General features: G+C 35.8%; 3 protein-coding genes across 7 annotated transcripts; 1 reads left to right on the top strand and 2 right to left on the bottom strand.

The window, feature by feature from the left end:
- Nucleotides 1-48: 48 nt before the first annotated feature.
- LOC113872081 (protein CELLULOSE SYNTHASE INTERACTIVE 1-like) lies at nt 49-10093 on the bottom strand. The gene is made up of 7 exons (XM_027509332.1): nt 9729-10093; nt 9076-9149; nt 5718-8775; nt 2480-5024; nt 1046-1500; nt 752-868; nt 49-506 (listed from the first exon to the last, which is right to left on the bottom strand). Exons 1-7 carry the CDS (start codon nt 9792-9794, stop codon nt 366-368), a joined length of 6456 nt encoding a protein of 2151 aa, XP_027365133.1. The 5' UTR covers nt 9795-10093; the 3' UTR covers nt 49-365.
- A 2982-nt stretch (nt 10094-13075) lies between these two features.
- On the bottom strand, nt 13076-20081 carry LOC113872363. The gene is made up of 12 exons (XM_027509867.1): nt 19879-20081; nt 19694-19748; nt 17449-18141; nt 17094-17234; nt 16853-17005; nt 16660-16737; nt 16074-16166; nt 15827-15946; nt 14724-14801; nt 14399-14578; nt 13857-13958; nt 13076-13649 (listed from the first exon to the last, which is right to left on the bottom strand). The coding sequence occupies exons 1-12, from the start codon at nt 19887-19889 to the stop codon at nt 13416-13418; spliced, it is 1938 nt and encodes a 645-aa protein (XP_027365668.1). The 5' UTR covers nt 19890-20081; the 3' UTR covers nt 13076-13415.
- Nucleotides 20082-21083: 1002 nt separating this feature from the next.
- On the top strand, nt 21084-27610 carry LOC113872206. 5 transcript variants are annotated; one of them, XM_027509571.1, is made up of 8 exons: nt 21084-21872; nt 21952-22284; nt 23312-23379; nt 23471-23536; nt 24124-25473; nt 25804-26001; nt 26392-26543; nt 26643-27414. In XM_027509571.1, the coding sequence occupies exons 5-8, from the start codon at nt 24162-24164 to the stop codon at nt 27105-27107; spliced, it is 2127 nt and encodes a 708-aa protein (XP_027365372.1). In that variant the 5' UTR covers nt 21084-21872; nt 21952-22284; nt 23312-23379; nt 23471-23536; nt 24124-24161; the 3' UTR covers nt 27108-27414. The 5 variants fall into 5 exon arrangements, with proteins under 5 accessions (XP_027365372.1, XP_027365374.1, XP_027365370.1 ...); XM_027509573.1 differs by having other exon boundaries at nt 21088-22065; nt 26643-27408; XM_027509572.1 differs by lacking the exons at nt 21084-21872; nt 21952-22284 and adding an exon at nt 23046-23105 and having other exon boundaries at nt 26643-27426.
- The last annotated feature ends 6 nt before the right edge of the window (nt 27611-27616 follow it).

The following is a 27616-nucleotide window of genomic DNA, read 5'->3' as shown; positions in this document are numbered from 1 at the left end:
TTGAACTTAAACTAAGATCTGCATATCAAGAGGACCCACATTTCAAGTTCGACAATCTTTCTCGTTGTTATTTACATTCAATGTAGTCTCAAATAATTATAAGTTGTACTTATACAGCCCAAAAGCATGACATGATAAAACAGACTCGCTATTTCACTTTAGATTGACAACACGCAAAGAATCATACAACAATCATTTCCTAGTGTTTATCCTAGGAAATGAAAGATCAAGTTACAAAAGAATTTGTTCCGTAACTATAAGACGAAAATTAAACAACAGCTATAAACACGTGATTTCTTTTTAAAAAATCCAAAAATTTCTTTCCAGCTTGATCTTAAACGTTCCAATTTGAAAGCTGGATGTTTTCACTTGTTAGACCACTGAAACTCTATTTCTAGATTCCTTGGGGGCCCACTTTTACTTTGAGGCAAGAGTGTGTACTCTCCAGCCACTGATCCAAGCATTACCACTCGATCAATCTGGATCGTTACTTTCCCAAATTTACTCTGTCATCAAATCACAGGGCAAGTGCAAAAACAGTAAGACAAATGCAAGTATCCTCATAATTCTAGTTAAGGATATTTAGTATATTAAAAATATAAAAATCACTTATTTATTAATGAAAGTAATTAAAATAAATTATAGTATGCTAGCTTAACTAGTGTTCTTAAAACGCTCCTTAGCATGAGTTAAAAGCAAAATATTTGAAGATGAATAAACAGCATTTAATGTTTTTCCCGTATTTAAATACCTTTCCCACTTTGCTCTTGTTTTTGCAAGAAATATGAAGCTTCTGGCCTTTTGGAGGACTCTCAAAGGACCATGAAAAGCTCTCATCCCACTCCGGATTAGGGCCAGTGGAAACCACCTGAGGAGCACATAATCACGGATATTAGTAATTTATAATACTCACATTTACTCTTACATTACACCCATGTCACTTGATCCTAGTGCATACATAAACACAAGCAAGTAGCCCCCTCTTCCCCTTAACACAAAAAACAGTCAAAGATTGTATTGTCTATGCATGAATGTCTAAAATGACCTGAGTTTGCCTTGGTGGAGTGTTGCCAAGTGTAAGTTTGCAGTAAACACTGGGGTTTCCAACAGACTGCTTCATATTGTTGCCACGCTTGATGATAACCACAAGTGTCCCTGGTAAACACTGCAATAAAAATTCTGCTTTCTCCTGAAACCGAGGTGGACCAGACTGGATTAGGTACTGCAGCAATGGAATTGCATCAGCAGCTGCAATTGACTGAGCTCTTGAAACTTCAGCAGGGCAAGCTGACCAAGCTTGTCTGAGCAGGAAAAGCGCATCCAATGCAGCTTCCTGACAAGCCTCTGAACCCGTCTTCAAAGATGTAACCAGATGAGGAATGCTAAGTGTTGCTGGTTCAGTTGCTCTCAGTCTAGGGAAGTTGCTAAATAGAGAATTTAAGGCTTTCAGGTACTCGTCATTCACAGTTCCAGTAGCCCATAAATCTTTTTCAATAGCGGCTATAAGAACCAAAAACTTTGTTAGATCATGTTTACACACATCAAATCAAGACAGAAATATAAAAGGGGAGGGTACAGGTGTTTTTGTTTTCATGGTGAAGAAGCTAGAAAGAATCATCATTGTTCATCAGTCAATTCCGAGGAAAAGCTGCAACTTTATGTGTAAATTAGGCTTTGACATGCAATCTGTAGTTGTTAAAGTTACATACATTATTGGAATATGTAATAAAGCAATATGTGTGTCTATTTTTGCCACAAGAGGTTATATAAGCACAACTAGAGTCAAGCTTGTTTAAATAATGCAACAACAGGTTGAAGTCAACAGGACACACGTCTAATAATTTTTATGCTTCTTCCATAAATTTTACATGCACGACCAATTAAAAATTAGCTCTTCTATTATTCAAAAGATTCATTCACTTCTTCATATGTAACTTTATTAGATGTATTTTGCCTATTTTACTGAAAATCTTTTAGAAATAAAGTTATGTCTTGGCTTATTGTAAGGCTAAAAAACATTTACCATGTTCAATGTCTTCTTTTCAATCAGTAATTACCATGTTCAATTTATCAGAACTTCAAAAGTAGCTAACAGCCCATTTTATGTTAATATTTGAAACAAAAGTGAAAATGTATCCCTCCCTTGTTGCCTTCTATACTTCCTAAATTGTTCAATTTTATGTTTTAACTATAACTAAACCAACATAAAAATATCATCAGTAATGCACTTCGAAACCTACCACTTATATATAAACTCCTCCAGTTAAGGAATTTCGTTATTGTTGTTATTTAAAAACCATTTACAATTGGTTTTTAAAAACTTCCGTTATTTAAATAAAATCAGGTTTTCTCTTCACGCCAGCACTGAGGGTGCCTCTTCTACAAAGTAAACATTTTCTTTTCAGAGTTTTTTAAAAAAATGTTATGGTGTTCAATCAGCCAAGCAGTAAAAACTGCATTTAAGCAAAGAAAAACTCACCAGTAATTGCTCTGACTGTTTCGCTAGAAGCATATTCTTGAATGGTATTATTTGAGAAGAGAAGTTTAACAAAATTTGCAGCCTGAACAGATGTTTCTGGATCACTTGAACCAATTAGATCTAGCACAACCTGGACACCACCTGCCTCCGCAACAGCTCTTTTATTTGATCGACTGTACATCACAAGGTTCTGCAAAGCACATATGGCTACAACTTTCATTTCTTCTGTTGGTTGGTCTTCAAGCACATTCACTAAAGCACGACAAGCTGAAACGGCATCACTTGTTCGAGCAAGACCCTCATTCTGGAACAGATCCCCAAGAGCCAAAGTTGCCAACAACCTTGCCTGCTGTGCTTGAGTTTGAGGGTCCAAGAGGTACTGGGATAATGGTAAGATAGCTGATTTTGTAACTTTTGTTTCTCGAATCTTTACATTATTCAGCAACACTTCTACGAGTCTTGCAGCAGTTTCCTCACACTGATGAGATCGCAGGAGTTCCAAGAGAGCCTCTATAGCACCACTTTCAGCCATAGCTTCTGCACTAGTTCCATCATCACTTTCCAACACCAGAAGAGCATTTAAAGCACCAATAACTGTGCTCTCCGTGCCAGATCGAAGCAACCTTACCAATACAGCAATAGGCACTTCTAAGTAGAATTCAGAGCTAAATTGCAGAATACTTGACAAAACCAAGGCAGCAGATTCCCATAAAGCATGAGGAAGGGAAGGGTCTACTTGCAATATCACTTTGGAAATTTCAATTACACCACCCACTTTAGCAATTTCATTTGGCCATGTTAGTGCAATACTAACTAGGGCCTTTACAGCTCTCTGCTGCAATATGTGTATACCAGAACCAAGAACTCGGATAAGAGGGCCAATCACTTGCTGTGTCACTGGATCCTTCTGAAGGTGCTCTTCCACAAGTAGATGTGAAAGAAGCTCAGCAGCCAACTGTTGCACTGCTGATATTGGAGAATCAAGCAAAGGGATAAGTGGTTCAATAACTTGGTGAGAAGTCAAAGAATAGTCAGCACGACACTGTGGATGTTCCAAGATATTAACCAAAACCTGCAATGCACTGTGCTGTCCATCAGGCCCAAATTCCTGTCTTGTCAGCAACAAAAACAATGGTTCAACTACTTTAGCAGCAGATGGTCCTTTAGCTATGCTAGCATTATTGGTCAATATACGCAACAATTCTGCAAAAGCTGCACATAGATAATCAGGTGCCGAATGTAAGACGTCAAGTATGCTTTCAATAACTCCAGCTTTCACCATTTCCATTTTACAAGCAGGCCTGTCTTTTCCTAACTTGACCAGCGCTCTGGAAATGGCTTCATGAAGTACATAATTCCTACCAGATAGTAGGCCAACAAGAGGAACAACTGCACCATGTGCAGCAACTAATTCAGCTAGTTGCTCATCATCAACAAGCCTATCCAATGCCCGTACAGCTGAAAGCTGAGCAGGACTAAATTCAGTTACAAGGACAGAGACAAGTGGTTCAACAGAATGTGCAGCAGCCATTGTGGACCGAATCCTAGTATTTCCAAAAAGAGCACAACATAATTCAGCAGCATCCCCCTTGAGCTCCATTGAACAATCTGATGAAAGGATCCTACAAAGAACATCCACTGCATTCATCTCAACATCTGCAACAGCAAGTGCTCTAGATGGGTTTTCACTTAGTAAACCAACCAATGCAGCAATGGCAGCATGCTGCTCCTTTTCTGAACCACTGTTGAGAATCTCCACCAAGGGTTGAACAGCTTGCCGAGCAATCTCTGCATTTCTAATGTGATCAGCAGAAAATAAACTTTCCAAGGCTTTTGCAGCACTATACCTCGCACCTCTTCCTCCTAATCGTAGGACAGCTACAAGTTGAGTAACAGCACCAAATGCTGATTCATGTTTTCGTATTTCAGTACTGCTAAACAGAATTCCTAGCAGATCCGTAGCAGCTTCTTCAGTTGCATCTTGTGGACCCAGTGAAAGATATTTTGTAAGTGCCTCTAAGGCCCCTGACTCTACCATTACATTCATATTTGATGGACAATCTCTGCCAAGCTGTGTCAAAAACCCAAGTGCTAAAAATGGTGCCCCTGGGCGATCTGGAATTGGTTTGAGCAGATCAACTAAGGCAGGTATTGCCTTTCGAGAAGTGGCACCAACTCTTATGTCATCTACTCTAAACAACCTCTCAAGAGCCACTTGATCAGGATAACGCACCAAAGAAAATTCCTCTGACAACTCCAAAAGATCCTGTATATCAGTATCAGCACAGCCAAGCAAAGAGATAAGTCCACCTGCTGCCCCCGAATTTGCCACCGACAGAAGTGTTCCCCGGCTACCATTACAGACAAGGCTAGCTATTGATTGTGCAGCAAAATATTTGTTTTCTGATTCCTCTGACTTCAATAAACTGGCAAGTGCTGGTACAGATTTTGTGGTTGCATGTGCCCGTATGATATCTCTACTTTGAAATAATATTGCCAACAACAAAGCACAAATCCACATGCTGTTATCTTCTTTGTAGTCAATCTGCATATTCCCCACAAAGAAGTAAACAAGGCTTATATACTGAAATCAAATAGTAATGTTGCTTCAGTTTTATAGACAAGGATGCCTTTATGCCCAAATAAGTAAATGTTACCAGGGAAAATTACTGCTTATCTCCAAGAAAATTTTGTCTAAATCAAGTTTAAAAACATTAACATCCCTTATGTTTTTTAAACTTACATTTTAACCCTGCTCCACTGAATTTCTAGAAGATAAACATTTCAGTGGTTAGAAATTTAGTTACAAGTTGACAAAGGATACGTAATTGACCAAACTGTGATAATTTTCTATAGCGAAACTTCACCAAACAAAGGCATATCCTTTTCCAACACTTTGTTTTCTACTGTTTACAATAAAAAATTCAAAATTCATTGGGTCTTGAACAGTTTTTCATCATACACAAAACTCATGTCTCTCCAACAAGTATGTTTCAGAGGATAAATACCAAACACATTGTTAAATTCTGCACAAGTAGATGAATAGTGGAGATTATGAAACTTTTCTTGAACTGTAGGATTTTAATTTGGGGCACTAAAGTTGCTTTTGGACAAAACTTCAAGGGGAAGGGAGGTGGAGGGGTTAAAGTATAAATTTCCCTATAAAGTATTAACTATAATCAAAATCAGATGAAGTGTCTATTTCTTCTTGACTGATAGAAAAGAGGCACATCAATACCTGAGAATATTGTGAGAAAGAATTTGAGATCCTATCGGTGAGAACATCAATCGCTCCAGCCTCCATTATTGCAATTTTATTTTTTTCATCATGACAAGCAAGAATAGACAGTAACCATATAACCAAGTCAGCACCACATATAACAGTGGTGCTAGTGTTGGATTCACCACCTTTGGCCTCTTCTTTTGTGTGCCTGCATATGCTAATGAATTCCTTATTGTCATCATCTGGATAACCCAAAGACGACTGTGAAGAAATAAGTATATCAACTAGAGACTTGATCAGATTAGCACATAAGTTTGATGAATTGAGATCCTCCAACAGTCTCTGATGATTTGCCTTTGCAGTGCAAATAAGAAGTGCAGCTCCCCCAATTTTGACCTTTACACTTGTGGAACTAATTATCCTCTTAGCTATTGAAGATATACATCCAGGTGCAGACACAATAGTGTCTCCTGAAACAACAGGTTGATCCTTACATAGTCTAGACAAAATCTCAATAGTTTTATCCTGCAACATTGGTTCTGAATCAACAATACACAACACTATTGGGCTTATGCTTTTAGGAAATTCGGCCAAAACTGCACAAGCAGGTTTAGTATGTGCACTGGTCTCTCCGGACCTGGACAGGATGGCAAGTGCTTCTAGAGCTTCTGATGTGGCAGCAGATCCATTAACAGCCGAATCTAAGAAAGAAACTAGTGCAAGAACAGTTCCAGCACGATTCACACAATCAGTTACAACATAATCAACTTCCTGAGAATGTAAGAGGCGAGCAATTGCTGCTGCAGCATGGGTTTTTCCAGAAATTGTGCCTTCACATAATACTCTGGTGGCAGGCAAGATAACTTCCTCCGCAATAGCTTTCTCTGCAATTCCACTGTCCAAAATAAGATTTGCTAGAGCACATGTTGCCATTTCTGCAACTTCCAAAACTGAAGAGTTAGCTAGTGTAACTAGGGGGGATAATGCATCTCTAGCGACAGCAGCTACATCCCTGTTCTCTTTGATGGAAAGAAATATTGCAGCAAGGCAGTGTGTGGACTCAATAAGGATACTTTCAGACTCAACATTAATCAATTTCATGGCTGAACAAAGAGTTTTAACAGCAATGCTACTTTCCCGCACATCTTTCCTTGTTTCAAAAATTCCTGCCAGAGCTGATGCAGATTTTGCCTGAGTTTCTTCCTTGGTAGAACTCATTAATGTTATCATGGTATCAAATGCATCACTGGCAGCACTACCTTCACGTAAAATGTCACTAAGGGGAGCAACAGAAAGCATACTTCTCAAAGCATCCAAAACATAAACCTTAGAATCAGGAAGATCACTAGTCAATAATGCTGTAAGCTGACTAATAGTTGTTGTATCAGATTTATGAATTAAATGATTTAAGGTCTTTGCTGCAATATCCTTCCCATTTGGGCTTCCATTCTTCAATAGCCACAACAACGCAGGAACAGCATCAGCACTTTCAACACAAGCACGTATATCTTCACTATGATTGCACAGGTTCTTAAGGATTGTTGCTGAATCTTCCTTTGCTTTTGCAGATCCTGTCTCCAAAATTTGAACAAGTGGTGGTATTCCACCTGCAGCAGTAATTGCCCATTTACTTTCATCATTTTCATATGATAGAAGGCAAAGCAGGGCAACTGCACATTCTTGCTGCTGTTCTGATGAAAGCCCCAAAAGGGATATCAATAGCTGAACTCCTTCGCGACCCTGAAGTGCACGCCATAGACTGCCTTCACTTTTGCACAGTGTCAACAGAGCTTTTATAAGCTCGTCTTGCACTTCATTGGCTGCCATTGTTATCAAACCAACAAGCAAATGTTTTGCATCAGAATTTGCAAGTTTGGTTGAAAGCACTGGATTTCCATACAAACTAGCAAGAGCTTCAATGGTCCTTTCCTGTACAAGGAAGGGCAAGCGAGGTTTAAATTGTTTGAGCAATGTCTGCTCAACTCCCAAAGGATCTGAAGTTCTGGTAGATTCTGCCTTGTTATCATATATCATGAGAGCTGATGCTAAAGCTCCTAATGTGTCAGCAATTTGGGTGGGTGAGGTGCATGATTCAAGACTTTGACCAAGACTAGAGATGACAAAAGACAAACCACCTGAGATGTTTGCTAGAGCACACATAGCATTCTCCTGTAATGCTTGAGCACACTCACCCTGCATGAATTCTTTGGAAGGAGCTATGGTAGCATTGATCAAAGCAGGAATACCATTAGAATTGGCAATCTCTCGCCTAGCCTCTTTGCACTGGGCAGAAAGAGATTTAAGAGCACCAGCTGCTTCAGCTCTAACAGAGTCATCATTACCAGGGCCTAATAGTTTTAGAAGTTGCTTTGTCACCTCTGTTGTCAACACCTTTGAACAAATAGATGCATCCTCCATCATTATAGAAGCAAGTAAATTGCACACATTAGCTAAAGTGCTAGGCTGTCCTGTTGCCAGTAACTTCACTAATATGTCCACTCCTCCAGCTTGTATTGTTGCATTCCAGAATCCCTCAGTATTGCTGGAGAGATTTTTCAATGCTCCAGTCAATAAACTTTCAACTACATTTCCTGTCTTCAGGCCACTTTTCAGCTGCTCCCAGAGCATTGGTACAACTCCTTCAGTTGAGAAAATTTTTGAACCAACATGATCTTTTGCACCACCTTGAGATACAGCATAAATAGTCTTTGCAGAAGCAATTTGCCCTTCAGTAGAACTGGACTTTAGTAGACCAAGCAATGGAGGAATGCATCCTCCAAGCAAGACCTTCACCCTCAGCTCATTTTCTTTACAAAGAGAGCCCAAGACAGTTGCTGCTTGTATCTTCACATTCAATGAACCTGACCGGAGAAGGGAAACAAGTACTGGAACTGCCTGAGAGTGAGATCCAACAGCACTAAAAGCATTTTCACGTGTATCTATGAGCTCTGATAACTGCCTTAAGGAATACTCTTTCTCCTGCACAGAAGATGAGCTCTGACGCAGCTGCTCAATGCACTGGGCAACATTAGCTAATGTCCCGTCTGGATCCTCCATGCTGCTATTACGCTCTCTGCAAGAGCAACCGGTTAAAAAAGTAAGATGCCAAAATTTTGTGCACACAAATTTGAATGTCCATAGTCTATAAATGAAAGCATCAATTCACATGGTTTTTAGCTCAGTCCCACAGGCTAGACTGCTAACTTACTTGGCTTCAAGCAGAACATATACTAACACACAAAAATGAATCAAACAAAAGATATTGCAATGAGTGATTCCAGCAGCATTGTATGCAATTAATCAATAATCTTATTAGGCTGTACAGTATTCTTGTGTGACAAAACTTTTAGATATGTTTGAGGTTGTAACCAACCTCAATCCCATCTTCAGAACAGAATGTGGAGTTGGGGGCTCTGACTCTTGAGCCTTCCCATCACCATTTCTTTCCTGCATCAAAAGAATGACCATGGAAAATGTTAAATGGTAAGGTACCTTGCATATCTCTGAGTACTTCAATTAAACAAAGGAAACAGCAAAAATAAACACAAAAACAGATGAATAGCATAGAAAAAATCAGCCCAAAAGCACTTGTTTATTTTCTTTCTACTTTTGCCCTGCATTGCGCAGTTAATCACCCCTGCTTTCTGTAATAAACAAGTCGGACCAAATTCATAATACTCATAAAACTGTAAACATCTCAATCTGAAGACTAGTCACAGACATTTGCATATAGAGCAGAAAAAAGAAATGGGAAAGCCTTAAGATTGCATAAGTAAATCACATAATTTCTTTAACTTCCTTGAGTGAGTGATCCTCAATGATACTTCCTAGAACATTGAGTGAGCAAAGCGATCTGAATTTAACCAATAAAAAAAATCTAGATGTAACAAAATGGGAATAAGATCCACAGATTTGATCCCATGCAAACACTGATCAAAACACTTAAAATTAAGTCCGAATCCTAATGAATTCTATAAGAACACAGTGAAATGAAAGAAAGATGGAAAAGAGAGTGAAGAAAGGTACGAGATCATTGGTGGCAAGGCTGGTGCCATTGTTGGAAGCGAGCCTCCAAGTGAGTGTGGTGGCCATCTTCAGTTGAGTTTGAGTAGAACAAGTTCAGATCTAGACTCACAGCATCATTCAGATCCAAATCAGCAACAACTATGAGTGGGAGTTGAATGTAATTGCAATTGGGTAATGAGAGCGAGGGAGTGGAATTGAAGAAGAAATCACATGCATCTGTGTAATATGTATGTGTTTCGTAGAAGATAAAAAGGAACAAATATAGTTTGTTGTAATGTACCTTTTTTTCCTTTTCGATTTTTACTTTGTGGGTGTTTTGATTGTGTCTTACGTTTTCATTTTCATTGTTGTCTCTGATGAATATTAGATAGCAGTGAGAGAAAGATAGATACTTAAATTAATTTGGGTGTTACTGTTATCTTAGATGAAATGAAATCACAAACTTGAACGGAGCACCGACAAGTGCCCAACCCAAGCTCAAACATTTACCGGCTGACAGCTCTATGTCGGCTTCACATTCACTTCAATTAGTCAAAATGGCCTGTTAACGTAGTATTTTGTCACCCCCCATAAATGGTTGTTAAAATGGGTACAAAATGGAGGAAGATTAAAAAAAAAGTAAACATCTGATTAAAAAAATATAGATGTGAAAATATAATTATTGAGTGAAACTATAGAATTGAGAAGTTTTAAAGGCATGTTTAATTTTGAAAACTTTCTTTTATTCTTTGTTTTTATAAATAAAATCAGATTATTTTTTTGTTATTTATAAGAATATAAAAAATAAAATATAAAATGTATTCTAAAATTTAGACATTTACCAAACTTAAGTAATGATTCTTGGTCACAGGTGTAGAAAAATAATCTTAAGATAGACTATATCAATTTTAATGATCCTTTTATCTTGAAAGCAATTAACCTTTAACTATTAATTAAGAAATCATCTTAATACACAGTAGAAGATATTTTTCAAATTAAATAAACCTGTTGTAGCAACCTGTACTTTTTAAATTATTATACAAAGATTTTCTTTTATACATAATTATTATACCAACATAAAAGCAAGCATACCAATAAACATCTTGTAACTTTTAGTTATTACAAGCAGTTGCTAGGGCTTCTAAAATTATTTTACTGTACTAAATTTTCTTAAAATAACTTTTATGACATAATTTTAAAATTGTTTTTATAAACTTTTAGGAATATATTAAAACTGCTTTTTCACTGTTTTTATTATATCAGTAGTTGTTTCAAGTTGCAAGAGCAATCGTCATATTGAAGTTTCTTAAATTATTTATTGTTTGCAATAAAAATAATCTATGAACACAAATAAATGTTATTTTTCATATAAAAAATTCAACTTTTAAAGTTTTTATTTTAAACAAAACTTTACCTAATCACAATTCTTTACACAAAGAGAGATATTCTTGTTAGCATACCCAAAGCAAATCTTTCATATACAATATTTAAGAGGAACCAAACTCTAATAATTAATTCATCACATTAGTCTGAGTTTCAGTGAGCCAAAGCCATGACTACCGTCAAGCCTAACAAACCTCTCTTTCCTCCTTTATATTTTGGTCTTAGAATACTTAGTTTGTTGGCTGAAGTATATTATACATACATGTAATATTCTCTTTAATTAAAAAAATTGGAATTATATTTTATGATTTGGTAAACGATGACACACCCTCAATGCATTGATGTAGAATGGGACACGACAGTAGATGCTAAGAAAATACTATAAGCTTGATTTTCGGTACCTACAATGACAGCATTCAAATAATAAAATAAGACTGGTCTTATTATTAGCCGTGAGAGATACACACAAATTATAAGAGGTTGAAAAATTTTATTACTATTATTTGGACAAGCTGGAATAGCAAGTGGCAAGTTATGAGGTTAGATATATTATGCAATCAAATCAAGTGGCAAGTAATGAGTCATGTTAGTAGCAGCTGCGCCCCGTAAGCATTTGCTGTTAATATCCCTCTTATGATTGGGACCCCTTACCATATCAAAATCAGTTCCCTAAAATAATCATTAGTTAATATTCTTAAACTAATCTCAGTAGAACCACAACCCCTGAATAAGCTCATTTAGTCAAGTTCCTGCATTTCATTCTTTCTACTTTTATTTCACACTTTAAGACTATAATTCACATAGTTTGTTGATATGTCACTATTAGTGATTGAGACTGTGGACTCGTTACTCTTGTTAGAATTGAAGAAAATAATACGATTTTATTGTTATAATTTTGTTTTTTTTTTTTTTTGTTGGGGGAGGGGGGGCTCTATGATAGAATGATTGAAAAAAAGCAACAACTGTTTCCATTATATATATATATATATATATATATATAAAAGCAAGCAATAAGCAGGGGTGTTCCTTAGTTGGATGGTATGTTTGCTTCATGTGCAATGTTTTCTTTTAATATTAAAATGATTAATTGATTTGCAGTTGTTTTCATTCTCCCCTGGCTTCATCTTCTCAATTATAATATTTAACGTTCATTCTTTGACAAAGAATTGAATATTATTTAAAATTTAAGAGTTAACTTATTTGATATTGGATATATAACCCCAACTATATATATATATATATATATATATATATATATATATATATATATATATTTGATAACAAACTTAATCGAATTTATAGTAAGAAATATTTTTTAATGATTTTGGTTAACAATTAATTACATGGCTTTGTTTGAAAATATATATATATATATATAGCAACATATTTAGCACGACTAGAAATTTTCCATTTTTCTTTTTATTTAGGCATAATAAAGGAGGAGGGGGGAGGGGGGGGGGGGGGAGTGTTCACGGTCTTTATTATCTGAAAACCAAAGAATATAGGGGAAAAAAAAACAGAAAAGATAATTTCTTAATGCCTAGTCTTTCTCATGGTATACAAGAAAATCACAAATGTGCATTTCAATTGATCCAACTTCATTGACTTATACTGTGTGTTCGTTATAGAATAATTACATTTTCTCCTTGTTTTCGTGCTTCATTATGTATGAAATATGAGTTGGACTTAAAACAAACATACGGATCAATAAATTAATTCAGCAGTATAGTATAACATCAACTAGTTGTTCCATTAGGCTAACTTGAAACTTGTCCATGTCAAGCCATGGCCCGGCTAGTTTATGTTATGAGTCTTTTTCTTTTCATTCCTGATTTAGGATGAAAATACTAATTGAAAATAGAAATAGCCAGTAGTCAACTATTCTTCGAATTGAGTTGAATTAGAAGAACGCAATCCAACATTTTGCCAGGGGTAAAAAACCCATGACCCCAAGACCCAAAAATAAAAACTATTCTTTGAATTGAAAGAATACACATTTTACGTCCAGCCTTGTCCTGATTGCCCGGTATATATTATTAAAATCTCAATAGGTTGCAATGCAACGTTTTCGTTATTCAGAGAAAAGAAAAAGGAAAATTGTACAGAGCCTCAGATCGCTTCAGTCCAAACTCCAAAGCCATTGGAGTTAAATAGAAATCGCAAAAACAACAAATTTCAGCTGCTATGAAAGAAAAAGGTTAATTTGTTTTGGTCGTAGGTCAATAATTTGGGTAATTCCCGTTGGCATCCTCGGTAGAGCCAGACAATCTCTGCAACCTTAGGTATTGAATCAACATGGTTTTGTAAATATTCAAAATTGGAGAATCATGTAAGGCTAAGAGAATTAGCATAAGATTGAAGAAGAATCATAGCTTGCTCAGAAATGGCCCTGTTTCTTGCTTGCCTCACCCAACCTGCAACAATTTCTGCAGCTTGTGTGCCTGTGACACTTTCTTCTAGAAAATCTGCTGCTTCAGCAAGTTTTCCTTCAGCCAAATAACTCTCAACTTTATTAATGACAGATTCAATCCCATCACCTGACTGGTCATCTTCCCTAACCTGAGCACGACCCAAAGAAAAACATGAAAATATACACTAGAGTAACATCATGTATTTTGTGATAATAGAAGTCAAAAGAGAGGAGTTAGGCATCAATGCACATATTTTATCTAAATGGCCACCAATTATCATTGCACTCGCAAATCCTATTTTCACACAAAGCACAGCCTTAAATGTAAATGGCAAGTTGGTCAGTTATGTACATACCTTCAACCAGGATGCTACATGTGCCAAAGAATGTGCCAATATACCTCCCCCTCCTGGAGGGAAGAAGCTGAAGTGTCGTAGTGTACCTTTTAAGGCATCAAACTGCAACAGCATATGCACATTTTAAAAACCTTAATGACTGAATACAAATTATATGATTCATTCTAGAACGGAAGTAGTAACAGACAAGTCTCTTTCAGGAAAGTCGCAAAGAATGTTTTATAACTCCAGAAATTGCTTCAGTAGTCAATTCTAATTGTTTTTTATAAATTTATAACCAAGGCAGATTCACAAGATAAGAGCATTTCATTATTGAATGTCAAAGACATAATCTATGCGATTGGTCACTGATGGAAAATAAAGAAATCAATTTAAAGGGCCTCATATTCCTGCTATAATTTTTAGCAGATCATCAAATTAAAGTCTTATAAGGTTCAAAAATAAAAACAATTTAAAGAAGAAATGTAGAAATTTTACATAAAACATGCAATCCAAGACTCAAATCTCAAGTAATGTCAACAACAGACAAGAAAACAACTTGCCTTCTGCTTCAACTGCAGTTGTGTGTCTGTACCACTGTTTCGTGTCTCTTCAGGAAGGGATGACAGTACCAAATCCAAAACTGAATCTTTATCTATGCCTTCAAGATAAGACTGCAAAGATGTTATTTCTGTCTGGATTGGCAATCCTTTTGACAGTGCATCTTCCAGTGCAAGTGCTCTCTGCAGAAAACATGCATAACAAACACATTGGTAAGCAGGACTGTAAAAGTTTAATAAAATATTATAAACTTATATTTCACCATTAAGCTCTTCTAGAGATGAAATGCATCTAAAAGCAGCTTGAAGAAACTGGGGGAGAAATTACCAAAGCAAAATTTTGTGTAGCATGACTTTGTCGAGCTTCTTCAGATCGAGCATAAAATGCCATGCACAAGGCATTTATCTACAGAATTGGAAGAATTTTTTTTGGAATCAAGTCCAATTTCAACTTTGATTAACATATGAAAGCTACAGACAAGTGAAAAAAATTTAACAACAAGTATGATCATTACTCTCGCTAAAAATGATGCCAACTTTACAACTATCAAAAGTCTACACAATGTTATGCCCTTATTCAACAAGAATGTTCCTTGATCAATACAAGGATTGCACAAAACAATTTTTCAAATAATTTCAAGGCAGCCATGCTGTAGTTTTCTAACAACACATACTGATGCAAAGATAAATATGGTTTCCATTGACAAAATAATAAGTAGTTCATTCCAGCACAATCCAATGTAAACTTAGTGGTATGATTAAAGAGGTAACACAGGTTCATAAATGAAAAATTTGAAGCCAAAAAAGCCACTCGTTTACATTTTCATTCAGGGTGTACTGATCTGTTAATAATTTATTCAACATTTGCTTTGGATGTACATGAAGGCCAATCGACCAAAGAAGATTCAAATTTCAAACAAATGATACGTCAACTAGTATTTTGGTTCTCAGCATGTAAGGTGTTTAAGTCAGTTCCCTAATATCACCAATATATAAAGGAAGTCCATTTTTTTTCTGTCTGTACTTAGTCAAAAGATCCTCCATACCAGAAAATCTACAGTGGTGAACAAACTTTTCTCTGTTTAGATACTAGCATCAAATAATGACTGAGAACATAATTGCCTACCCTGCGGATTTTTACTCTGATAAAAATTGCATAAGAAAGCTAAAGCCATAATTTGATGTCATTTTGCATGCTGCTATAAGTTAATTACTAAATTTTAGAACTTTATGACAATGTTACTCTTTGTGGACGTTGAGCCAGGAAATTTTTATAATCATACAAAATTATTATGGCTGTTTTATTCTTCTATAAACCACCTATTGAAATTTTTCTCCCTTTTCATAAATTAATCAACTTCACCATTACCAAGCTATAACTAATGTAAAGTGGTTATATCTACCCATCCTTGATTTTAGCAGAAGCCTCACATTAATATTTGCTTCAGCCATTTTTTCAATTTGGGCTGCCTTCTCATTTGCTATGGCTGCATTTAACTCTGCCTTTGCTAATTCCTCAGACTTTTTCAACTTCAATTCTGCTTCAATTTCCTGCAATTACCAAATATGCACTCCATTTATCAAGTATAATGAGCACTGATAATAATAGCAATAGAGATACAGAGAAAGGAGGAAAACAGTACTTATACTACCAACAAAACAACAAATCAAAGTGCACCTTTTGTTCAAGCTCAATCTTCAATTTCTCTTCCATCTTTTCCTGAAGTGACTTGATAGCAAGGGCTGCTTTTGCTCTCTCTCTTTTTAGCTCCTGAAAAGTAATAAAATCAAAATTGAGGAAAGATAAAGACTTAATAACCATAGATTTGGATTCTGGTCATCTGGACAGAACCAGCATGAGAAAGGCAAACAACACATATCAAAGAAATCATTCAACTTGATCAATGGAAAAGCCTCACAATTACAAAATAAATCTAACAGGCTGAGTTCTCAAATTTGATTCTGATTGTTTTTTTGAGACCATTTTTGAGTCAAACTAACAGTATAATGATATAGCTTAAATTTCACTGTGAACTATTATGCTCATTCAAGACGAAGTAACTATAATTGAGTTAAATGTGTATCCACTGAACAATGAACTTGTCCCTTATACAGTAATTATTCTCAATTTAAAAAACAGGGCAAGCTCTCTCAGTATATTGTGTACTCTCATAACTTGTTATTCTGATCTGTGTATTTAGGACAAAAACCAGCAAGCAAAAAATATGTAAAATTGAATAATAGAAGACCATAAAGCCTTTTACCTTGTCCAACATTGCAGCTTCTTCAGCAAGCATAAGTTCTCTGGCAGCTGCATCTTTCAACTTCTTTTCATATTTTTCCTAACATGAACAAAGTTTTAAGTGAAAAAACAGATTATAAAGCTCATAAATAAACCACAAAATAACAAATAATAAAGCAGACTTGCATGGAAAGCTAATATGTTTTAGGCCAAACCTTCAACACTTTTTTCTCTTCATTAAAAACACGTGCATCTAAGTCAGCTTGCCTCTGCTCTGCAGCATGGATGGCTTGCAAGAAATCAAGAACCAGTTTCCCATCCTTAGACAAGTAACCATCTTTCAACTCCCCCGTTGCACCAATAAGTTCCTAGTGCTTCAATAAAGTTAGCTTTCATGCATGATCAAGATCACAAATAAATGTACCGTAAAAAAAAACACTAAGATTCTGAAATAACCTCTGGTTCTTCCGGCAAATGGCTGTTCTTAGCAAAGCCATGACTGTATAACAACGTTGCAGGGCTTCCTTCCAAATTATTCCTTAAGTGATATTCCTCAAGAAGGGTAGGTTGTTGTTCTATAACTTTGGGTAATGCACTCTGTAATGGAGTAACAAAGGAAATATGTTAAAAGGCAATAAATGTCAAAATTCATTTAGGAAAAAAAAAAATCCTTGGTGAATGCTAGGGAATGACTGAATTATTTGGTAAGCCCACATTCTAATACAAATTTAAACCATCATACTTTCCAAAAATACCACGGCTGATATTAATGAATAACCTGCATATCAAGTCATGACAAACTCATACTTACCTCGCTTCTCTCACCTATTTCTTGTATTTCCTGATGCTCTGGTTGAATACTTTTCATCTCATTCTCATTGGGAACTACACTGGTCTGTGTAGATGTGGTTGTATGTTGAAGTCCCTCTTCCACTGTTGGGACAACATCTGCCTCTATGCTTTTTCTCCCAACAATCCCATCTGATTGTATCACAGACTCTTTACTTGTATCATCAGATGTTAGACTGCTTTGAGGATATTTGGGCAATTGGTTTTCTTTGGAAGCAGCAGTACCATTTTCAGCAATATCAAACTTGTCTTGCACAGGAATCTGCTTACCACCTTTGTTTTCTTCTACAACTTCTGGCTGTGAAAGATGGGCATCAATATTCTTCTCTGCAAGCTCTACAGCAGGACTTTCGTTGTTAAATTTCTCACCCGGTGAAACTAACTGGTCTATTGAATGTTGCACACCCTTTAAATCTCCAGCATCAGCATTGATCTGAGCTTCCTGGGGAAAACTATGCTGCTCCTCCTTAAGAAATTGATCTAAATAACCCGTTTGATAAGCTGCCAGAAAAGCAGCACTGACAGCAACACTTCCAACAAAAAACTTTGATAGAGAGCCATGAGATTCAGGTGGCGTGCCCGAACTAGGAGCTGAGGCACCACCTGGTTTTGACGCAGTTGAGAATTTCTTTCGTGAAGCCAGATGTGAAGTTGTCTGCAGAATTATGTAATGCAGAAAAGGGTAACATATGAAGCCAAATTGGAAATGAGTATTACCAAATCAACAACTTATATAGTTCCCACATATATAATTAGTTTAGTAAATTGCATAAATTGTATTTTTACATCAAGAACAAGTGTTTCAACAACACCTCCTCTACCTTACATTCCTGTATTCAAATTAGTACAATAGAAACAAGAGTGGTATTGGCATCAGTGTTGAGGTATATCAGTAAATAAATTCACTGATCATGATGCTATAACAAGTGAAATATCAAAGATGCATATAAATTACACCATTGCTGCTACAATGTTGTTAGTTAGAAACAGTAATTCAAAATATAATACAAAGATATCAATTGCGCCAACAGACTAGATGTTCCTTTTATTGAAATATGTTTTGAAACTTCATAGCAACATGGCAACAGTGGGCATACAAGCAGGCAAGACCACAAGAGTGACGGTTCCATCATGATGGTATAAAGTACTCTTCTTGCTTCAAACATTCTAAATTGTCAAGGATCTTGTACAATTTGTGCTGTGCATTTCTTTCTTTGGTAAATAACACAGTACTACATGCTTGAAATATTGTACTTTTCCTACTTTTTAGCATAACTATCTACATCTGAGCATAACCAGCCATTGAGTATGTTCACTCAAATTTTAGAACAAGCCTATATCCATGCTATGCATCATTTAGCAGCAAGAGACTCCATCATAATTTTGTTGATAAACACTTCTAATATATTCTCTTAATCCCAATTTGCATATCAGCATCTTGCTTTTATGTTGGGAGTTACATCAACAACTATGATCAGGAATGAACATGGAGCAAAACCTACAAAAGCCAACTAAGTCTGCACTAAACAGAAAATGTAGAAGACAAGAACACAGAAAACAGAAAGTGGAGAGACAACATAGATGTTACTCAAGTGCATGATTCCAAACTATCCAGAGAATAATACATCACAAGGGATACTCCTAATAGCAATTTTAACACCCCTCACGAATACAACCTTGTGAGTTACAAAGTCGTTTGTCTCTATAAATTATAACCATTTCCTTCTTCAAGAACAAGGAGGTTGAAGCAATATTTAGGGGAAAAAATCTTACTCAGAGGCAACGATATACAGTCACAGTTTGAAACTTAAGGTTTAGCTTTTCCCCAAACCGAAGAAAATCCGCCAGGCAGTAGTAAAAACAAGGACGAGGAAGCTTAAGAGTTTGTAAACTTATTATGTTGCGAATCATAAAGATATTTTGGTCATCTCTATCATTTTTGGGGCTTCGGTTTCCGAGGCAGTTAGGTTGTTTGTGTTGCCTAGGATTTTATCTATGCCAATTAGTGGCAGGTTATTTAATATAGGCTTCAACTTTAGGATTGACTAATTCATTGATGCATATAAGATAATCCCAAGTTTTCTAATAGAAGTACACTCAAGCAATTCCATTAAAAAACAATCTATGCTTCATAAAACCTGCTATTGAAAAGGATGAAATAAACAATGCCAACAAACTACGGAACTAGAAGAAATAAACAAAGGTACCTGGTTTATAAAATGTCTTCTAAGCGTTGGGCGAGATGATATTTCGAAAATGGACCTGCGATAGGCACGAGGAAGCATCAAAAGAGCAGTTAGAGGAATGAAAAAGATTCGAATTAAAAAAAAAAAAGGAAAAGAAAAAGGAACATTGATTTAGATTTTAGAGTTAGAGAGGGATAGAGGGATACCTGCGGAACATGGCAGTGTGAGAGTAGTTAGTTGGTTGGTTCAGAATGAGTGATGGAGTGGAATGGATCCACTGAATGCTTCCCCAATTGCGGTGATGGTGTCCCTTGTAGCCTACAAGCTTCAACTCCAATTTTCTTCTCTTTTCCTTTTTCAAAGACGAACTGCAACCTTAATTTCTCTCTCTCAAACACACGGCGCCAGCAGGGGTGTTTCTGTAATCTTCACTTTTAATGCAAATTTTGCTTTATTTATAGAATAATATATATATTTTTCTTTATCAAACCTAAATGCATCCCTCACATTACATTTAACCTAGGATAACCTTTTGTTAATACATAAATTGCTAAGAAACTAAAATTATTAATTATTGATGATAAACTTCGTGAACGATAAGACATGTCCAATAAATATGGTAAAATTCATTATTTAGAGTCCAATTTTTTTTTCTTCTCCTATGATTATTTAATTATTTATTATAATTTTTTTCTATTTTATAAGATATATAATGTAATCCTTTTAAACTAATACAAAAATTTATCTAACTAAATTATTTTTCGATTTTGTAATAATTTTTTATTTAATATATCGTATAATGTATATAATGGAACATTAATCAACAACTTCACTGCTTCAATAGCCGATTCGATCTAAAAAATATTAACATTTATCTGTACAATAATAAAATTGTTTAACATTAAATCAAAATTAGTTTGAAACTAAATGAAAAAAGTTCAATATCAGGTTTTTTAATTAAATGGAACAACACTATTTTATTAACTGTCTTTTTATAAATTACTTCTAAGCAATTTTTATTATTTTATTGATTTAAATTTTTTCATTGAAAATGTAAATTTTTAAGAATTTTATTTAAATATATTAATAGTATAATATTTTTAGAATTAATACAATTATAAATAATCATATTAATGAAAATATTGAATTTTATAATATTAATATAAAAAATTCATAGCAAAGATCATTATAATTAAGTCATCAAAGTTGATCTCATAAATTAATATGGCGAATGGCGATACTCTCACTAGAATGACCTAACTGTCATTGGGTGCTTTGGGGAACAGCGTGTAAGATACGGTGGCTGAGACCGATTTCCTCGTGCCTATCGCAGGTCCATTTTCGAAATATCATCTCGATCAACGCTTAGAAGACATTTTATAAATCAGGTACCTTTGTTTATTTCTTCTACTTCCATAGTTTGTTGGCATTGTTTATTTCATCCTTTTCAATAGCAGGTTTTATGAAGCATAGATTGTTTTTTAATGGAATTGCTTGAGTGTACTTCTATTAGAAAACTTGGGATTATATTATATGCCTCAATGAATTAGTCAATCCTAAAGTTGAAGCCTAGATTAAATAACCTGCCACTAATTGTTTGTGTTTGTGTTGCCTAGGATTTAACATCTAATTTTTCTGGCTGTTTTTATCTTTTTCATGCGGGTTGCTGCTTTGGCACGACTGTAAGGTTACTTGGATTGTGACTTGAGCTGTCCTTTTTGGAAACAGCCTCTCTGGTTGTGGGGGTAACCCTGAATCTCACCAGTTGGCAGCCTTGTACATTAGGCACTAGACTGCCTTTCTTTTACCTTCCGCTTTAGTTTGGCAGTTTTTCTTAGCCTTTTACTCTTATTTGTTAAACATACTCTAGTATCTGTGTATTTAGCAAGGAAGGTATGCCGTGGCTCTACTTTGGTTGATCCAAATGCGAGAACTAATGGTATCGCTAATGCATACATGTCCACTGTGGTCTTAACCTTTTACTCCTCCATTATCTCTCATTTTTCTGAATTTTGTTCTGTACGGGTGTTGCATAATATCAACTTTTTAAAGGCAGATTGAGCAGAAAGCTATATCTTGTCAGTTGTCAATGTGTAGTTATTATTGGTTCTTCAAAAGTGGCACATAAAGCCATGAATATGCTTCAGATTTGTTTTAAGTATACTTCAGGTGCTGAATTTTATTGTGTCACAAAGAAAAGGTTGTTACTTATATATACCTCTAATATATTGAGAATTTATCCTAACGTGTTTTTCTATTTTCTACTGTTGCATGAACAGTTGCGACACTTGAAAGTGAGGATAAAATTCATAACTCTTCCGATTCTGAAGATGGGCTTCCGCCTCTTGAAAAGAACATGAATCATTTGCACATAGTCAATAGCGATGAGGAGAGTGAGTAAACGAGTCTTAAATATCTAACGCAAGATATTTTCTCAAGCCATGCTGGAAGTAATTTGGAGATGTTAGCAATGCATAATTGCTTAGTGGGAAAGCTTTTTCGGTTGACAAAGATGTGTATTGTTATCATCGGGTGGCGCATACTTCCTAGTTCTATCTTCTATTTCCATTTATAAAATATTTAAATAGGAACACGTTATCGAGTTTTAGCAGGTAGTAAGGTATACATTTTCTCATTGTGTTCTGAATGTGTGATTTTTCATCATCGTAGTTTCTAGTGTGCAGGCTGCAAGAGTTCTATCCTGCTGCTCTAAATTTTACAACAGAAATAAAAATTGAAAATACATTAGTATTTAAATTACCCGATAAATATTCAAATTATCGATAAATAGATGAAAACCTTATGTAAAAGTTGAAATGTGTACAAGAAATTGTACAGTAAAATTTCACTTTCCCATAAATAAACTGATGCTATTGGAAAATGTTTTAAAAATTGAACCAGAAAGTTCTATTGGTTTTACAAGCTAAATTTAGAGGAAAAAATATGAGAAAAATGGATATATCCTGTATAACTTATAATAAATTGAAGTGTAAAGTAGATATTTAAAACTATAATTAGAAACGAAAGAATGAGATTACTCGCTTTGTCCTAAATAAAAGCAGAAGAGGGTAACTAAGCCAGAAAGGTGTTAAGAATTGTGAATCATTTAAACGATTGTTGCATATATTTTGCGACAACATTCGCGAACTCTAGAGTTTACACTAGCATCGTTATCTGTCGTTGATAGCAGGTAACCCTTTTTTTCTTGTCAAACGTTGATTGGTAACTGAACATTGAGAAAATTAGTGCTAGTAACTGGGCCTTAAATTGGGTGGGTCAATTTCAAAAAAAATTTGTTCAGTAAAAAATTGGAAACGGATCGTCTTGCAGCTTAGGGCCCCAATAAAAGATCATCGTGCAGCCACGTGCATTTAGGGTATTTTCGGTCGTCACTGAAGGGATCCCTCCACACCCCGACACTCTCTTAGAATAAGTGCACTAATCTAAACTTGACAAAACGTAAAATAAAAGTGGGGGAAAAAGCTCTAGAAATTAGAATAGAAGAGAAAGAAACAAAGCATAGAAAATTTTGCACATTTCTTTTTAATAATTTTGTTGGATAAAACATTTGTTGACGTTGAATTTAATTTTTTGAGTTTGTATTGTTTGTTTAAGAGTTGTGTGTTTGGCTGCTTTCAGGAATGGGAAGAGTTGGGCCGGAGAGTAAAGAGTATGATAGAGAGAGTGCATGAGGATTCGTTTTTGGTGTAGGGAGTTTAATCATAATCCCACTCTCTCTATCTCTTTGTGGGTTTCTTCTTGTGAACTTTCAAACTGATGCTGCATTTTTTCTTCTAGGGTTTCACATTTCCCATTAAGCAATTTCTCACACCTTTTCTATTCCAGAAACCATAATTCCTCACTGTGAGTGCCCTCTCAGCATCTTCCTTCTCTCTTTGTTGATAAATAAACGCCTCTGATAAATTTTGGATGCTTTAGATTGCTTGTTATTGCCGTTTGAATATCTACTGGGAGTGATTTTAAGTAAATGCATGTTGTTTAGGTTCTGTTTTAAATACAGTTTCTGCTATTAGTATGTTATACCTTTCAAAACTATATTTCTCTGTTATTTGTTCCATTGATTCTCTTGAATGATGATGTCCTTTTGGGTAATTTTAGATTATAATAATATTTGGGAATTTTTAGTTAATCCTTTCCAAGCTTCACTGTCTTATCATAAGTACTGCAGAAGGATAGATAATATTATTATTAGTTCAGACTGTAGAAAGAGAAGGAAAATAATGTTTTTTATTTTTTTGAGATGCACTGGCTAGTAATTGTCCTTCACTATTTTATTTGCTTGAGTTGATTTGAGTTTTCAGAACCCGACTTTGGGTTGTTCTTATACTTGTAATTGTCTTCTTCCAATAGTTGGTTATATGTTTTTTTATTAATGTATTGTCTCCAGGTTAATTTGTTGATTGTATGTTGAATTTAAATACTGACTCCAGGTTAGGGAAAGTGGAGTTGATTTGGATATAAATTAATAATGTCATCAAGATATCCAATTCTTGACAATCGACCCATTGATCAGTGGAAAGTTACAGAGCTGAAAGAGGAGCTAAAGAGAAGGAAACTGACTACAAAAGGTTTAAAGGATGATTTGATCAAGCGTTTGGATGAAGCCCTTCGCATTGAATGGGAAGCTGAAGAGGCTTCTAAGAAGGAAGTGGTTAATGGTTCCAATGGTGATGTAGCTGGGCTAAGCAATTCACATACAGAGGATGTAGTTACTGAAGTAGCCGATGCAACTGTAAGGAAAAAAGATGAAACAATTGTAACAGCTGAAAAGGGTGACATTGCTATAGTTGAACCAATTGAAGCAGAAAATTCAGCAAAGATTCCCGAGGTTATGGATTATGATAGCAAAAAGAATGACAAGTTGTATGGTGTTACCTTCCCGGTTGACATTAATAGTAGTGTGCCAGCAGTGGATCAAGATGTCGAACATATGGACTTTTCAGCTGGTGAAGATTCTGCAAATGTGGGAGAGGACCTAATTGTATGTGCTTCTACTGTGGAGACCACCATTACAGTCACCGAGAGTGTCTTAACAGAAGTAGTGGTCAGTGGTCAGGAGTCTTGTAGTGCAGAAGCACAGAAAGATCATGGTCAGGAATCAGTAACCAAGCAGGAGAATGAGGAGTCAAAAGCGTGGCTGGATAGAGAGGACTTAAAGCGCCCGATGGAGTGTGATCTTGAGAATCTCAAGCCCAATTCTTCTTTTCTTGAAAATCAGGTATCTGAGGTCAACCCTAGTTTAGGGTCTCCAGTAAAATCTGATTCTATTTCTAGTAATTCTGTGTCAATTAATGAAAAGAATAAACTAAAGGATACTATAATTGCTGATAATGTCAAATTAGAACAAGATACTGTTAGGCCTGAGATTGTTAAAGAACCGTCATCCAGAAAAGATGCCCCTGTTTATGATGAATCTCATTCAATGGCTGTTGGAGAGCTGCATGAGAAAAAGGTGTATGTTGTGGAAAATAGCAGTAACGATAAAAGTTCAGATTTGAACAAGACCAATAGCAATGAAGATGTCGGATATCCAGAAAAGTTAAACTTGGATAGAAGTTATGGTGATGACTCCATGGAAGAGGATTTGCCAGAGAGCAAGCGATTTGATTTTAAGTTTAATGTTGACGAACCTAAAGGCAAGGGGGAGAGTGTTGAATTGTCTATTGTGAAAGAGGAAGGCAGTAGTGTAGTTGTTGGAGATGGTTCATCTGCAGAAAAAGGTGGTACCCACCATGATATTGACTCTCCTGCTTCTGTTGTTGAGAAACGAAAATTTTGTGGTAGGCTTCATATTTTTTATTTCATTATTCTCTAAGCACATTTGATGATGGTGACATACTGCATGATCTTATAGTTGTAATTGATTGAAGTATTGAAGTTTCTGATATACGGTGTGCAAGATCAACAGGATGGTTGGATATAATTAAATCTTTTGATTGCTTAAATTTGTTAATTGGTTCTTAGATGGTATAAGCATGTTATCCTAAGTAAATGCATCAGAAGCAAGGAATCATGTGTCTGATCTCTGTTTTTTCTCTGCAATGCTATTGTCGTTAACAAGCTTATTTATCTATTTTGTTCTCCCTGAATTATTTGAAAAATTGTCACAGATCAAGCAACTGCTAGGAACAATGAGCCTGCAAAACGGCAAAAAAGGTGGAACTCTGAAACAGTTAAGGGTTTTGATCCACAGAGCCCTACTCTCAGATCCACTACTACACCAGACGATGAACCAATTGCTTTGAAGTGCAACTTCTCTAGGGCTGCTGATTCCTCAGCTGTTGATGATACACCCAAAGAACGCATCGGTGGGTTGAAGATTTATTCTGGTTGGGGGGTTAGGTATATGGAAGTGATTCTCTAATTCCAGGTGTTGGATTAATAAATATCATATTGAATCCTGTCTTGTAGATTAAAAATAAATAAATCAATTCTTGAAATTTTCCAAATTCAAATGTTGACACTTCTCAAAGCACATTTTGGGATGGACTTATAAAAATGCTTTTCTTGAATATTCTTATTTGAACATAAATAATCAACTTATTAGTTAATTTTCATACTTGTATACATTTTTATAATAATATTTCTGCATTAATTTTTTTTATGATATGCATTATGTTTCAGATTTTGCTTTGTTGTCGTACTGGCATGTGTTATGTTCTCTGTCTCTTAAAAGTGTTGCTTTTTATTTTTGGCAGTTCCACAATCACAAAGGGCCCCAACTAATTCCCTCAGGATTGATCGATTCCTCCGTCCTTTTACCCTAAAAGCTGTGCAAGAACTTCTCAGTAGAACCGGGAACGTCATCAGTTTCTGGATGGACCAAATAAAGACCCATTGCTATGTCACTGTAAGACTTCTTATATCTCTCCCTGCTACTGAGGTTTCCCCCGTGAAGTCACTGCATTCATGATATATGCTTCTAAGTAATCTTCTGATGATGATGTAGTATTCATCCGAAGAAGAAGCCATTGAGACACGAAATGCTGTTTACAATCTGCAATGGCCTCCAAATGGTGGACGCCTTTTAGTTGCAGAATACGTCAATCCTGAAGAAGTGATTATGAAGATGGAAGCCCCTCCTGCTCAGGTTGATTCAGTCAGCAATGATTCAACAGTTCCTCCTGTAGCACCTACCTTACAACCAGAGCCGGCTCTGCACCAGCATAGGGAGCAGCAGCCTCTAGTTCCAGCGACACTCCCACCTCCACCAGTGTTGTCAAAGCTCCCACCAGCTGCAAGAGAACGACTTCCATCCCCACCACCCATTCCAAAGAAGGTTGATCAGCCTATTGTCACACTTGATGATCTCTTCTGCAAAACCAGAGCTACTCCTCGAATATACTATTTACCTTTATCTAAGGAGCAAATTGCAGCAAAACTTGCAGCACAGGCTAGAGGCATCAAGCAGTAGGCATATGATTCATCCGTGGCTGCTTTTGTTGATTTTCTTATCACTGACCACCAGGCTAAGTAAGAAGCGTTTTGTAAATCCATCTTGGCAGGTGTGCTGTTGTTGGCCTTGAGAAGAAATTGTTGTTCCCAATGCTTAGTTTCTGGTTCTTGATGTTGTTAGTTACGTGGGTTGAGTCCTACATTTGCTTACTGTTAGAACGTCACAAACTAAGAGCTATTTGAGTGGATAAATTTTCCCAGCTGTCTGAACTGGTTGAAGTGCCCAGACATCTTCAACTTTGGAAAAAATCAACGTTAGGTTATGGTTTTCTGGTGTCCTAGAACCAAATTATGGAATCATCCAGTCAAGCCTAGCACGTGTCACATGCATTTTCTTAGAGCTGACAACTCAAACAGATTAAAAAAAGATGGATCCCAAGAGGGTGGACGAAACATATGATTTTACTATTTTTTGTTGAGTAACTAATCCGAATTAAGTAATAAAATTAAAAAGTGAAGACCCCAAAA

This window comes from Abrus precatorius, unplaced genomic scaffold (genome assembly GCF_003935025.1).
Source record: "Abrus precatorius isolate BTA unplaced genomic scaffold, Abrus_2018 Scaffold7, whole genome shotgun sequence".
In the NCBI taxonomy this organism is placed as follows: Eukaryota; Viridiplantae; Streptophyta; class Magnoliopsida; order Fabales; family Fabaceae; genus Abrus; species Abrus precatorius.
Note: the sequence above shows the minus strand (reverse complement) of the source record. Positions and strands in the feature narration are given on the sequence as shown.

What these genes read in the sequence shown, in the direction of transcription:
- LOC113872206 (XM_027509569.1), top strand. Translation starts at nt 24,162, where the DNA reads ATGTCATCAAGATATCCAATTCTTGACAATCGACCCATTGATCAGTGG. An exon ending in TGAGAAACGAAAATTTTGTG is followed by an intron (nt 25,474 to 25,803) that starts GTAGGCTTCATA and finishes AAATTGTCACAG; the next exon opens with ATCAAGCAACTGCTAGGAAC. An exon ending in TACACCCAAAGAACGCATCG is followed by an intron (nt 26,002 to 26,391) that starts GTGGGTTGAAGA and finishes TATTTTTGGCAG; the next exon opens with TTCCACAATCACAAAGGGCC.
- LOC113872081 (XM_027509332.1), bottom strand. Translation starts at nt 9,794, where the DNA reads ATGGCCACCACACTCACTTGGAGGCTCGCTTCCAACAATGGCACCAGC. An exon ending in GCCTTGCCACCAATGATCTC is followed by an intron (nt 9,150 to 9,728) that starts GTACCTTTCTTC and finishes CTTTTGATGCAG; the next exon opens with GAAAGAAATGGTGATGGGAA. An exon ending in ACAAGAGCAAAGTGGGAAAG is followed by an intron (nt 507 to 751) that starts GTATTTAAATAC and finishes ATTTGATGACAG; the next exon opens with AGTAAATTTGGGAAAGTAAC.
- LOC113872363 (XM_027509867.1), bottom strand. An exon ending in AAGAGAAAAAAGTGTTGAAG is followed by an intron (nt 16,738 to 16,852) that starts GTTTGGCCTAAA and finishes TGTTCATGTTAG; the next exon opens with GAAAAATATGAAAAGAAGTT. An exon ending in ATGTAGCATCCTGGTTGAAG is followed by an intron (nt 13,650 to 13,856) that starts GTATGTACATAA and finishes GGTCGTGCTCAG; the next exon opens with GTTAGGGAAGATGACCAGTC.